We start from the raw sequence: 14625 nt of genomic DNA on the forward strand, positions 1-14625 counted from the left end.
AATACCATTTTCTCCTGCCTCACTGGTACTTTGAGACGTTAGCATGTTCTCTGTCCTTCGTGGTGCCCAAGGCCTCCTGGGTATAAATTAGGAATGTGGACAGGTGCAGTCACTCTTTCAAATCATAAAGACTTTTTGGGAGCAGTTATTGCACTGTCACAGAAGAGATTTAAGTTAGACAATCCACACACCAAATGGTGTGTGAATAACTTAATTAATGTGCTTTCAGCACAGAATTCAGCTAGGGAATAAGTTACCATTAATACTGAGGAGGATTGAGTTCTAAAGGGCTTTTAACTCACTGGAGACAGGAGTTAGCACTGTGTTGCTGATTCTTAAATCATCCTTTGGATGAGAATCATCAGATCTGGAATTCGGGGGCAATAGTGCACTTGGGGTTACCTCTGGATATCTGAGACCCTGACTGGGGCTACAGGCCAGCATGCGGAGCTCCCAAGTGCAAACTCTGGGACCTGTTGGGGACTTTCCACTCTCTCTACTGCCTCAAGAATGGTTGGAACGACTGCTGACTGAGCTCTTTCACCTCCCCCCCACTTCCTTGCCATGGCCCACCACTTGAGTACTTGAGGGGGTCGTAGAAGAATGATATTAAGGCTCCGTATGTCTACCATCCAGAACGAGGGATCCATTATGAGTGGTCCAGAGGAGCAGAACCAGAAATGTAAGGGTACAATTTTATCATTAAACTAGACAAATGGATCTAAGGGAAATTTGAGAAAGGCTGTCAAGGGATGAGGGAAACAATGAGGTTATTAGACCATGGAATCATCCTCCATGGGAGGGATTCTGAAAAGCTTCCTTCTTCAACTTTTCTATCCTTTTCCCAACCCTCCCCCAACCAATACCCACAACATTTCTATAAGGCTGCACAAAGCAATGCCTAGTCTCCTCCCACAGTCAGTTCTGATCCCTAAGAATTAAGACCTGTTTGACTTTTAAGATCCTCAACTTCTTAGAGAGGAAGTTATGCCTTTCTCTCATAATACTCAATCCAAGAGTCCAGGGCTAGGCTCTGCACTCAGCCTTCATTCGAAGGGTAGCATCATAAAGAGACATGATTTGCTTTTACTGCCATCCTGGTAGCCTGAATTCAGAGTGAGTTTCACTTGCCCTGAGTCTCTGCAGGTGAACACAGGAACCAGCACCATGAACCAGCACCAAAATGACAGTGAAAATGTCGTTTGGGACTTTTTGCATATTTCCTGCTTGGAGGGATCAAATACTCCGGTCTGGAAAAGGGGGAAAAACCCACAGACAAACCTGCAGTTATTGTAATGATAATTGAAAACTTTGTTGTCACAATTACAAAAAGCAAAGGTTTTACTGGAATCCTGGTGAGATAAAAGTAATGGTATTCTTTTATTAGTGAGGAGCTTAGCTTAGGGTATCTCTTTAAAATTTAAAGATTAACTAATCTCACCTCAATTGCAGTTCTGGGGTCTCACTAAGTCTACACTAAGCTAGGAAAATAACATGGGCATATACCAATTATTGGAGAACTAGTTTTTCTCTGCTTTCTAGCTATGGAACCTAGGGTAAGTGATGAAATCTTCATGGGTCTCAGTTTCTTATCTGTAGATGAGGGTAAGATCTATCTCATGAGCTCACTGGGAGGATTACAGGAGCTAATATCTGTAAAGCATTGGAGCATTCAGGAAGACCATGGTGAGCCTGGCAGTCCAGGAGGTATTCAGCAAGTGTTGGTTCCCAAACCTCTCCTTCTCCCTAACTTTCCCCCTTATGCAGACTGTCAGCTGGACTTGTCCTTTGGTGAGATTATTCAGATGTCACTGCCAAATCCTCACTTTGAGGGTAAGGTACAAATCTCCTGCATTACTCAGTTACTGTATCGATAATGTCACAAAGGGCACACACATTGGTGTGCCCTTGATCAGTAATTCACCTTTGAGGTGCCAAAGTCACTTATTTGGCCCTGGGGTCTCTGTAATGAAAATAAGGTATTTCCGTAAATGTGGGGAATTCGAAAGTACACTGTCAGAGTCCATAAAAACCAGTGACATGATTGTGGGAATAGGATTTGGGGGAGAGCTTGTCTTCCTTGTGCCCTGCACTAAGTGGAAATGTTAGTGTTCTCAGGATTGACAAAGGATTATCACCAAAAAGCAAGTCAGCACCAAAGTGGAGCTTCATCCTTAAAGTAGCAAGGTTATTCTGACATCTTTCCAAAAGAGATGCAGAGGGCTTCCCTGGTGGTGCAGTGGTTAAGAATCTGCCTGCCAATGCAGGGGACACGGGTTCGAGCCCCGGTCCGGGAAGATCCCACATGCCGCGGAGCAACTAAGACCGTGCGCCACAACTACTGAGCCTTCTCTCTAGAGCCCACGTACCACAACTACTGAAGCCCGCATGCCTAGATCCTGTCGTCTACAACGAGAAGCCACTGCAATGAGAAGCCCGCACACCACAACAAAGAGTAGTCCTGCAACTAGAGAAAGCCCGGGCACAGCAACAAAGACCCAGCGCAGCCAAAAATAAAATAAATAAATTTATTTTTTAAAAAAGAGATGCAGAAGGAGGAGGAGGAGGAGGAAGAGGGGGAGGAGGGTGGCAGTGTATGACCACTGCTGTTCCCAGCAATGCAGGTCCATGTGGAGGAAGGCTGGTTGGTACCAGAGCTCTGGAGTTGCCCCTTGTCTTAGGGTCTCCATGTCTTCTTGGCTCCTGTTCTTTATGACCAGCTTGTTTGGCTCAGAGCCTTGTGCTTGGTGACAGGGGTGGTTTCTGTTCTTCCCCACTCTTCCCTGTGGCTCAGTCACCTGGCACAGTTAAGGAAGAAAGCATATCTGATACAGAAAGGTAGAGGGAGCTGGGAAAGTGTGTCTTTCTCTGCTCCTGCATCCCAGGTGCAGAGCTACTTCCTCTCTCTTTGCAATCCTCCCTGCACACGGTAGAGATCTTTTTCAGCCTTTATAACTCTGTGATGCAGGGTTCTGTCTTGGTTTTTATTTGAGCATGAGTCTCTCCTTTCTGGATGCAAACTCTTGAGAGCAGGCACCAGGTCTTATTCAACTTAGATTCTGCAGCACCTGGCACAAGGTAGATGCTCGATAACTCTTTGTTGATTAATGAATGGGTGACGTAGAAAGAGCACTGAACCGAGAATCAGGAGTTGTGAATTCTAAGCCTGGCTCTCACATTGGCTAAATGTGACCTTGGGAAAGCCACTTAATCTTTTGGGACTTCAGTTTCCACTCTATGAAATGAGACTATTGTGCTTGATAATCTCTGAGATCCTTTTTGCTCTGCTGCTCTGTGAACCTGTGAGATTTTCCTGAGATTCCTCCATCCGTTCACTTGCATAGCCAACTGTCATCTGTTATCTGACACCATCTGATTGTGTTATGTTCAGATTTAATCATATATTCTGGTTAATAAAGTTATATAAGATGTTTAGAGGCTCCTGACTTTCAAAGAATCAGAATAGAAGAGAATACAGTTAATACTAACGTTACTATGGGTATATTTTGCCCAGAGAGGAATCGTAAAGCAGAGTTCAGGATTTTCAGAACCTCAAGGTTGTCATCTGGACATAGCAGAACTTTCCGCAATGATGGAAAAGCTCTATAATCTGTGTTGTCCAGTATGGAACCTGCTAGTCACATGTGCCTAGGGAGCACTTGAAATGTGGCCAGTGTGGCTGAGCAACTGAATTTTAAATGTTATTTAATTTTAACTAATTTAAATGTAAATAGCCACACTTGGCTAGTGGCTACCATTGTGGATAGTGCAGCTCTATAGTAGGAGCTCCATGAAGACAGAGATTTTTTTTCTCTTTTGTTCACTAATAAATCATATCGCCTAGAACAATGCCTGGGACATAGTAGATGCTCAGGAAATGACATCTTTCTGTAGATGGTCAGGAGTGCCAGTCAAGAGAGTGCTGGTAAAAAGCAGACTCCATAACTAACTGTTCATTGCCCCAAGTTAGGAGTTCCTACTTTGGGGGGGAACCTATTACAGAGCCATTCACTGGCTAACTGCCAACAGTAAAAATATATCCAACTGTCTCCCCTTCCCAGAATGTAACGCCTTAATTGTGTCCAGTTCTGGGCACCAGAAGCTGAGAGGAACAAAGAAACTTCCAAGAGGAATCAGAGAACTGACAAGAAACAGAGCTGACAAGATTGGAGAATTCTTACGAGGACGAGCTAGAGAAGTTCCACTGTTATGCCAGGGAGGTGACTTGGAGTATGTAAAGGATAATAATGCAGAGGCTTTGAGTAACTTCTCTCCAGGCCTGTCAAGAAGATGAGCAAACAGGGCTCTACTGCAGCCTCTGTAATTTAAGTCAGATCAGGAGGTTAATCAGGCATTGGAGAGAGGTTATACTGTCTCCTTTCCTGGATGATTTTTTTTTTTTTTTTTTTTTTCGGTACGCGGGCCTCTCACCGCTGCGGCCTCTCCCGTTGTGGCCTCTCCCGTTGCGGAGCACTGGCTCCGGATGCGCAGGCCCAGCAGCCATGGCTCATGGGCCCAGCTGCTCCGCGGCATGTGGGATCCTCCCGGACCAGGACACGAACCCCTACCCCTGCATCAGCAGGTGGACTCTCAACCACTGTGCCACCAGGAAAGCCCCCTGGATGATTTTTAAGATGGAGACAATTGTCATTTGTTTGAACTAAACCTCCTAGAAACAGAGAGGTTTATGACCTTTAGAGAGGGGTCAGTGGCTCCAGCATGAAGATCGGCCAGGCCAGGCGATGCAAGGTGGGGCAGTGGCACCGGACACCACCCAGGGACAGAGCACAGCTGCTGGCAAGCCCAGCCAAGAGCACACTGATAGCATTACCCTCAGAGAGTGAGAGAATCATGGAGTTGGAAAAGGCCTTTGGATGACCTGCTCCAAACCCCTCATTTTACAGAGGAGGAAACTGAGACTCAGAGAGCAGAATGACTTATTAGAGGTCACTCTGCCAGTCAGTGACAGGACCAGGACTAGGATCTGGATTTCCAGACTCCTGATCCAGGTCCCTTCACTCCACAATACTATCAAGCATTAGCAAATAATGTGAATACAACTCTATTCTATAAACACTGGATGCAGGACTGGGATGTGAATTAGCTCTCTTCTAGGTGCTTAATATCCAAGATACCAAATCACAAAGAAACATACAAAAAGTGAACAATTAACAGAATAAGCTCACTGCTTAATACAAATGATTATATCGTGCACAAGCCAATGGTAAGTGCACAGGAAACGAGGCCTGAACAGATGATGTGGGAGGATCAGAGACTCCAATTTCTCACCTCCTTCTAACCAAAGTGTGTATCCTCAGAAAGAAATTAGAAAATCATAGGATTAGGGAATTTCATTTCACTCAAGGCAGGAGGTTTAGTAAAATGTGGTATAGGTGAAGAGGAAAACAATTCATGTGATCTGAAACGCCTCTGGTTCTTAACACTGAGAAATGGCAGCAGCAATGGATTATAAAGGGAAACACCACTGGGGAAAAAGCAGAGGCTGATAAGGCAAGTTGAGGATACTTTTCTCTGGGCTTGAGCCAGGACTGCCAGCATCAACCCAGCCAGCACAGTTGCCAAAGGAAAGGTGCCTTTGGGGGAGAGGAGTTAGCTGGCTGTACCATGGGACAGCAGCCGGGCCCCTGCCCCCTTGGCCCCTCAGAAGGCTTGGCAGAGGTTGTCCCCTCTAGCTATACCTCCACTGAGGCAGGAAGCCATTGGAAGTTAGCAAGAAGGTAATGGCAAGATTCAGTGATGGCTTCAAAGGAGAAATGGAAAGAATTCCATGCACTCCTTATCTAGATTGGTGCAGGGAAATCTATTTCTAGGGTGCCTCTGCCTTGGGGAGGAAATTCAAGTCCAACTTTGAGATAGAAGTTTCCAAAGCCTAAATTGCTTGTGTTAGTCATCATCTTAAGGAGGCTACCTGTGGTCTCCAGTGTCACATCCAATGGGGAGACCTGGAAACTGCCCATTTCTCCCTCTTCATATCCCTCCCAGGTACCAGTCAAAGTCAACCTTATTCATTTGGCTATTTGGTCCAGCACGCTGTGCGGTGAACACAGCACCCTGAGGCTGGGAGACCAAAGGAAGCCATGGGTCCCTGGCCAGGAGGGACTTGATTAAAGGGACTCCTGGCCCTCCCCCCACCCCCATATCTGCACCGGCCGAGAGTCAGAGGGTGGTTCTGAAGGGATAGACCTTGGCCAGCTGAGACCTTCTGACTCTCAGAGGGCCTTCACTCTCCCTCAGCTCTTTGCTATTTTCGCCTTCGGGTCCTGCGGCTCCTACAGTGGGGAAACAGGAGCAACGGTTCGCTGCAACAACGAAGCCAAGGACGTGAGCACCATCATTGTTTCGTTCGGCTATCCCTTCAGGTGAGCAGGAGTTGATTCTGACCCCGCATAGCCTCTCTCACTGAAGCAGGCAGGACCTACTTCATCTCTTTCTCCTCCAGAAACCTAAAGACCTTTTGTTGTGTGCCACTCTAGTTTCAGATAGAATTACAAGGCTCAGGTCCTTCCTGCCCTTTAGGAATTTCAGACACACTGGCCGGAGAAAAATATAAGGGAAACTCAAATAGATCCTTGTTATAATAACGTTGCAGTCCATGGATAACCAATAGCAGGTAACAACAGCTCCTACAGAAAGAACCCATGCAGTGTGGGGTGGAGGCTTCTGGACCCTCAGCAGCCTCCTCCCTGCCTTGAAGGTAAGGAAGCTTGTCAGTACTCAGATCCTAAAGAGCTGATGGGGGATACTCACCAGTACCACCAGAATACAAGGAGGTATACCTTGACCAGGAGGTCGAAGACAATACTCTTTCCTGAGTGTTTGGGAGCTTAGAGAAGGGAGAGCCCAAGAGTTCAGAGGGGAGTGGGGACAGGGCTCAGCTTTTCAGAAATTTCTTGTAGCAGCAGCCAAGTTAGATTAGCTGTCTCTTGTTCATAATAGGGTATTTGTTTTTCTCTCTTGATTTTGTCCAGTGTAGTCTCATTGGGGGACCTAAATAAAGCCTGAGAATGGGTGATTCCAATCTTAACTTGGCCACTGTGGACCTGTGCTTTCCCAGGGACAGAATGAAGCTGATTTCCCTGGTGGTTTGGCTACCAGAAATAGATGAACTGTATATACTGTGGTTACGATCTAAAGGGTCCTGGAGATACTTGGAAATACAGGGTCACCGTATCGGGGCAGGGTGGATGAGTGTGGGGTGGTGGCTGAGAGGGAGGTAGAGTTTGACTAGAATTCCAGGGAAATTCCTGTCCTGACTGCAAGATTCCCTCCAGAAACTTTCCTCCCTACCTGCCCCTTTCTTGGTTCTGTAAGAGTCCTTGGGTGAGAAGTAGTGCAGGACTGCTTCTGGGCAGGGGAAGCCCACTGCCTCCACAGGGAGAGACTCGTCCTGAGTCAGGGTGGGCTCCGTGCCACCTGCAGGTTGAACCGGGTCCAGTATGAGATGCCCCTCTGCGACGATGAATCCACCACCAAGACCATGCATCTCATGGGGGACTTCTCTGCCCCCGCCGAGTTCTTCGTGACCCTGGGCATCTTTTCCTTCTTCTACACCATAGCTGCACTCGTCCTCTACCTGCGTTTCCACAACATCTACACGGAGAACAGGCGCTTTCCCCTGGTGGTGAGTGGGCACAGCGAGGAGGGATGGGGTGGAGGCAATGAGGAGACATAAGTTCCCGGGCTGAGGACAAACATGGTGGCTTTCCTGGGTCCCGGCCACTCGGATGTGAACCTCCTCAATCTCCCTACCAGCTCTTTGCTGTTGGTCCCTTCGGGTGCTGGGGCTGCCACAGGTCCTCGGGCCAGTGGAAGGCCCATGTCCCAGGACTCTGTGTCTGCCAACCTCCCATCACTTGCTCTACTCATAGTAGGCACAATAGCTTCAAGAAGCAGGTGCTGAAGTCTGATTGCTTGGGTTCAAATCCCAGCACTGTCCCTTCCTAGCTGTGTGCTCTTGACAATTTCCTTAACCTCTCTAACTCTCAGTTTCCTCAACTATAAAATGGGAATACAATAATAACAATCTAATAGTGTTTTGGAAGGATAAAGTGAACATGCATGTAAAATACCTGGCATATAGTTAGCCTCCATAAGTGCTAGCTATTATTATTTCCCCTTTACTTTCTCCTTATGCCAGGCATGCAAGGTGGAAAGGGTGCCTTAGGGGACCCCATTTATCTCCTGCAGTCTGCCCTCACTCTGCCACCAGCTGTAACTGAGCGATGGTGATCAAAGGAAAGGCTGGGCGTGGGGGAGAGTGTCAAGTTTAGGCCACGTGGGTTTGGGGGTGACACTGACCAACAGATGCCTGGGCACATTGTTACCTGACCTCAGTTCTGAGGGCATGGGCAGGGGTAGCCCTGGCTGGCAGGATTCTCTTGGTGGCAGATTTCCTAGGATGATGTGAGTTCCCTGAAGCTCTAGGTGTTGGGTAGGACGGAAAGAGGCGGCTGTCCTGGGCCCCCAGGATCCCAGTGCCTCATGGCAAGAGGAGAAGAAGTACAGAATGATGGAGGCCTTGCTGATTGTATTTCCTGTGTCCCTCTGCTCCTCCCAGGACTTCTGTGTGACTGTCTCCTTCACCTTTTTCTGGCTGGTAGCTGCAGCTGCCTGGGGCAAGGGCCTGACTGACGTCAAGGGGGCCACACGACCATCCAGCCTGACAGCAGCCATGTCTGTGTGCCATGGAGAGGAGGCGGTGTGCAGTGCCGGGGCCACGCCCTCCATGGGACTGGCCAACATCTCCGTGGTGAGACCCGTGGCCCCTGAGGGGGTCTGGGGGAAGGCAGCACACTCCCAGCTGCCTGGGCCTGTCACAGCAGGGTCTGAGAGGAACAGAGAGGGTGTCTCCACAGCTGCCCTCCCCGGCACTGGCAGCCAGTGCTTCCTCTGCACCTAATGCTGGCTGCTGGCCCCTGGCGGACCCTGAGGGACATTTGAGCAGGGGAAACCCAAGAGCCACTCAGCCTCCTGTGCCTTCCTCCTCCTGCCTCTGCCTCCCATTTCCCTCTCTCCTCCGCACCTCCAGGCGTGCTCTGTGACTGCTTCTCCCTCCTCCTGCCTCTTTACAGTCTGTGTGTATGTACACACATGAGCAGGTGGAGTGGGAGCCTAGGGCTGTGACGGGGCTCAAAGCGGGGAGCAGACCCAGAGTGGGTGAGAAGGGGCTTATTGTCACTCAGGCCTCCAGGCTGGAAGAGGTCTTTGGGCAGTGGTGGGTCTAGCTGGTATGCATGTATTTGGCCACCCCAGCTGTTAGAACATCGAAACATCTCCATATCAGTTGGTAAGTAGCTGAGCTTTGCAAATGCCCTCCTGTCAGCCCAGCCGCCTCAGCCCTGCCCTGAAAATGGCCTGAACCTTCCCCGGGCCCAGCAACTGAAAGGTTTAATGGCTGGCACACCAGGGAGCCTTCTAGACCTTGCTGGAACCCTGCTGATAGGTGTTAGCCCCACAGCCTTTTACTGTAAGAATGTTCACACATTCAGCGAAGTTGAAAGACTTTTACAATGAACAGCCACGCACTCATCAGCTAGACTGTACCATTAACATTTTACTAGACTTGCTTTGTCCTGTATCTATCTGCCTCTCTTCATCTATCGATCCATCTGATTTTTAATGGCATTTCAAAGTTGATTGCAGACATCAGTACACTTCCCCCTAAATACTCCCTGCTGATAGGTTTTTAAATATTTTGAATAAATATTTGGATAGAGCTGGCTAGGTCACTACCCTAGGGAAGGAGCACCTTGGACAGCTCTGGCCCCACCCATCCCGACAAGGCCTTCCGAAACAGCCTGCGGACGCTGTGGGAAGCGCCACTAGAGCCCTTGCTCCTTGCTATGCTTTGCACAGTGCTCCACTCCAGGAGCCAGGTTCTCCTAGCGACCAAGCCACAACTTGGGTGCATGCTGTGGACAGAGTTAGACACTTTCACCAGAGAATTCCTTAGTGGGTGATGGCCTTAAACCCTGACTCTACATCCAGTTCTCTTTTAGTCTTTCTAGCCCTCTGCTCCTCTCCCTCCCCGCAACACCAGGTACTCCCCCTCCCTGTTCCCAGGATGCCCTCCTTCTGTTCTCATAAGCCCCCCTCCCCCTGATGTCTTTGCAGCTCTTTGGCTTTATCAGCTTCTTCCTGTGGGCCGGGAACTGTTGGTTTGTGTTCAAGGAGACCCCGTGGCATGGGCAGGGCCAGGACCAGGGCCAGGGCGCCGGCCAGGAGAGCGCAGCTGAGCAGGGAGCGGTGGAGAAGCAGTAAGCGGCCCCCACCCGGCTACTCCCGAACAGGACAGCGCCTCTTCAACCGCCTCTGGCTTCCAGGACCTCCCTCTTCTTCCTCCCCCAACTCCCCTCCCCCATTATTCTGGGCTCTGAGCTTTGAGACGTCTTCACTGGATAGGCAGGCATCAGCTGTCAGAAACCTGGGCAGCCCTCCCAGTGGCTTCCTATCCCTCCTCTTGCTGGAGCCCCGGATGGCAGGAGCTCAGTGCTTCTTATCTACTGCCTGGACCCAGACATCTTACTTGGGGTCTTACATGTACCCTCACAGCCTTTGAGAACCAGCCTCTGCTACAGGCAAAGGTTGGGGTCAGGAGACCTGAGACTGGTTCCTAGCTGCCACTTCTATCAGCCTGTACAGCGTCAATAAAAGTGGGGGGAGGGGAAATTGGCTGGCAGCCTTCTCCCTGCCCCCTTGCATGGAGGGCCCACCAGTGGTTTAGTGACCCCTCTTCAATGGCTGTCATCAAGGCCCCGTGTCTGCGCTGACCTCCAATCAGCCTGAGCTCAGTATGCTCCCCACCCTCTCCTCTGGCCTCTGTTTGCCCACAGAGCCCATCATGTGGGAACCCAGGAGGCTGACTAGCCTAGAAAACAGCCTTTCAGAGGGTCCCAAGTAGGCTGAGACTTGGTGGGGAGCAGATAAATTGCAACTGAGTTGCAACTTCAAGAAACAGAAGCCAGGAAACTTGCTGGGGAATCAGTTTTTTTTAAATTTCCTTAGTCCTCCCACCCCTCCAGGCTGGGGCACTTCCACCAACACTCTAAACTCATACTTGCCCTAGAAACTCCTTACCTTCCTCCCTGTCCTCCTTCTTGGGCTTGGTCTCACACTTGGGACACAAGATGAGGGGTCTAGGAGCATCTCCATTTCAGCCCTCCCCACCTCCCACCTCTCTGTCCCTCTCCCTTCCCCAGCCTCTTGGGTCTGAGGCATTCAAAATCCTTTTCAAAAGTCTGTCCAGGCCTTCCTTTCATTCCTGTAGGGCCAGATAGGGGCTTTGAAAGGGTAAGAAAGGACCATCATGAGTCTAAGTTGCCCCAGAGCCCCAGGACATGGATGGATGGGCCCATTTCTTCTTCACTCTCTGCTCGTTTATTTCCTGCCCTGCTCCTCCTCTGGCCCGTTTCATACTTCCCCTTCTCACCTTTATGAAGAAACATGCCCTCTCCCTTTGCCTGCCATTCCTCCCCTGCTTCCCCATTTGTTCCAAGCTCTATCCCCGCTACATGCCCACCCCAGTCCAGGGCAGGCTGATGCTCTTGGTGCTTCTTCACTTCGGGACCCAGTTCCATATTTGTCTTTGGTGTGTCTCCCCTTCCTGACACCTCCTCAGTACCTCTGCGGACCCCAGGGCCCAAGAGTCAGTGCTGACTGGATAAGGGCCATCTGTCTCCCATCCAGTTCAAAACATTTCAGTCTGCCCTGGCCATAGGGCTGCCCAGGGAAGAAGAAAGAAGGCAGAATCCAGCCATTTTCCAATCCAGTGCCAATTAGCCCAGGTGTCATCCCAAAGGTAAATGTGCCCTGTGCCAGTCTCTCCTCAGGACTGAGTCAACCCCTCCAACCTCCTCACCTTCCTCAGCACCCTCCATTTTAACGTGTGCATTACTGGGGTACCCAGGCAGCAGGACCTTTGACTTCGGGCCAATCATTTCTTCTTTGGGTCAGTTTCCCCACTTGACAGGGGAGTGTGAGGTCTACATCTTCAAATGCTCCAGAGTCCTTAAGTGAAAAATTAGGTGTTTTGTTTTGTTTTTTAGATTTGGGGGAAGGCATTTGAGGAGGGAAGATAGGAGATGGGGATAAGGGTGTTTCTAAGTCTGAACCTCTCTGTCCTGAGCTGTCCCCATGATTACTCAAGGACAAGGGGCGACAGTTTTGCCCACAGCTCCAGAGACACAGAGAACAAAGGGATGACCTTCAGTTTTCTTCAAGCTGGCCCCTGTGAGGGTCTGTGAGCAGCTTCTACTGGAACTTTGTTTGGATTCTGTGTACATATTTGTAATTTATCTGAAATGTGATGGATAAAGTGTTCTCATTTGGGGGCCTAAGTTACTAATTGGCCCTTCAGCTTGGGAAAGGGGGTGGGTGGGTATGCACTCCTGCCAAGGACTCCTAGCCCAGAACTCTCCCTAGAGCAGAGAAGGCTCTTTCTCCTCTTCAAGAGGCTGGCTTGTTCTTAGCCTGAAGAGCCTTGATTTAGGCTATGGCCTCTCTCTCCATAGCCTCCCTAAGAGGAAAGGCTACTTCACCTCATTATCTTCAGAGGGCTGGGCTGGGTCAAATGCTGAGTGCGCGGCTGTCCTCATAGGACTCGTCCTCTCCAGCCAGCTAGGGCTGGCATCACCACTTTGCCTAGTGGGGCCTGAGGTAGAAGGTGCTGGTTTCTCCAGTTGCTGCAGGAGGCCAACAGGCAAGGCACTTGCCCTTTGCCCTAGTAAACTCTGACCCTGACAGGGTGCCCACCTAGGACCTTTCCTTAACATGAGTTCCCTCCACTATCATGGTCATAGGTGTCCTTCTTCTGGGATTGAAGATCATGGGTGGGGGGAGAATGTTGCATGTTGTTTTCTGGTGCTTGTTATTATACATTTGAATAAACAGTGCTTCAAGCATTTGCCACGAAGGAGCCAAGAATGTAGCCCTTCTGGGGACTTTTTTCCTCCTCCTCCCCTTGCTTTAAGTTCTTGGACAAATATCAGCATTTCCACCAAAACATCATTCCACTCCTCTCCACTCTGCACTCCCAGCGATAGAGTCTGCAGGCTGAGTTGTTCCTGGTGGACCCCAGTCTGGCAACATCTCCTCTTTTGTTGGCACCAATTAGTCCAAAGTAACTGAGACTCATTAGTAAATTTAGAGCAAACTCAAAAGGCGAGAGATATTGGCTTCCACAGTGCTGTTTCCACTTGCTCTCCTACCATCTGTGACCTAGACAAGCTTCCTTGTCAGGAGTTGAGGGCCGCGTGCTTTGCCCTTTTAACTATAAAGGTTCTTGCTGAACAAACTTGCACCTCTATGCCCCTTCTGACAAACAGTCACAGGCTACATTTACATTCCCTAGAAAAATACACTTGGGCACAGTATTACATTCAATGTCACCAGTTTCCCACTCCCCCTAGGAATCATCCATGGTTCTCAGGTTAAGAATCTCTACCCTCAGAGATTATCCTTGAAGTACTTAAACCTTCCCTGGGTGAAAATGAGAAGACAGTCTGAGGTCTTGAAGTCACAGACCTTGACTTATTCGCCTCCAGTTTGGTTTCCCCTTAGATGAAAGAATGAATATGTGGTGAGGTGTAAGGGGTTGAAAAGGGAAAAGAGAATTAGTATCTCTTTTCTGATCTGATGGGGTGGGGGGCAGGCTTTTGTCTCTTGATTATGTGAGGGTGGGAAGGAATGTTATCAGCTGAGAAAAGAGAAAGAGGTGGATGATTAAGGTATTTTCCAGGCCTTAGCAAGGAAAATGACAGATCTGATGAGAAATCTCCCTGTGCCCAGGCTCTGGTAGCAGCCCTGCCAGCAGAGAAAATACTCGTTAGAAAAAGAAGCCAAAGGGATGGATGGAGTCAGGGTCCAGTCAGGGTTTGGGAAGAGGCGGTACAGGGTATCGATTGCAGTGCTCATGAGGAGAGAGACGGATCAGCAGAGATGCTGCAAACACCAGCAGCCTCGGGGCCACCCCAATTCCGGGGCTGGCTCTGGCTCGGAGATAGCCTTCTGTCATCCTGACAGGTGATCCCGGTCAGCTCAGCTAGGTCCTCCCAAACCCAGACAACGCCACTTCAACCCTCTGCTCTGCGTCAGGGCAGCGTGGGTTTCCCACACAGGAGGCACAACCCGAGTTGAGGACCCTCCCCCCCACTCCAACCCCTGTGTCCTTCAGCACATCCTACAGACCCCCTCCCTTTGCCCTTCTGATTCCCAGCGCCCACCTCCCTGCACCTACCGCATTCGATCTACGGGGAAGCGAAGTCGCTTCGTGGCCGCCAGCCGTGGAAGGGGCGCCAGCCAGCTGGCGGAGGCACGGCTTAAAGGGGCATCTTGGGCAGAGAGAGGTTTGGGACTGGGGTTTGTGTGCAGCGAACTAAAGAGACTGGGCTGGTAGCACAAAGAATGTGTTCACAACGGTTAGGAGCAGAGGTCCTGGGGCTTTGGTCTCTTTTTCCCCCGCAATTGTGCATTTTGGAAGGCTCTCTCGTCCAGCTCAGTAGGCAACCTCACCACCTCTAAGCCTACGTTTCCCAGAAGGCTATGCGGCAGGGAGAGTGAGGGGAAGGCAACCAGTGTTGCGCTTGCGCAAAGAGTGAACTGGAAAGG

The 14625-nt window shown here is 49.9% G+C and overlaps 1 protein-coding gene across 2 annotated transcripts in view; it reads left to right on the forward strand.

The window, feature by feature from the left end:
* The window catches only part of SYPL2 (synaptophysin like 2), a 42540-nt gene extending 29598 nt beyond the window's left edge, over positions 1-12942 (forward strand). For both annotated transcript variants that reach the window (XM_067041474.1, XM_059043108.2), the window contains 4 exons: positions 6256-6380; positions 7441-7642; positions 8579-8770; positions 10135-12942. In XM_067041474.1, the coding sequence (XP_066897575.1) occupies positions 6256-6380; positions 7441-7642; positions 8579-8770; positions 10135-10281 (666 nt within the window). In that variant the 3' untranslated portion in view covers positions 10282-12942. The remainder of the gene's footprint in view (positions 1-6255; positions 6381-7440; positions 7643-8578; positions 8771-10134) is intronic.
* Positions 12943-14625: the final 1683 nt, after the last annotated feature.

Source organism: Kogia breviceps, chromosome 1 (genome assembly GCF_026419965.1).
Source record: "Kogia breviceps isolate mKogBre1 chromosome 1, mKogBre1 haplotype 1, whole genome shotgun sequence".
Classification (NCBI taxonomy): domain Eukaryota; kingdom Metazoa; phylum Chordata; class Mammalia; order Artiodactyla; family Physeteridae; genus Kogia; species Kogia breviceps.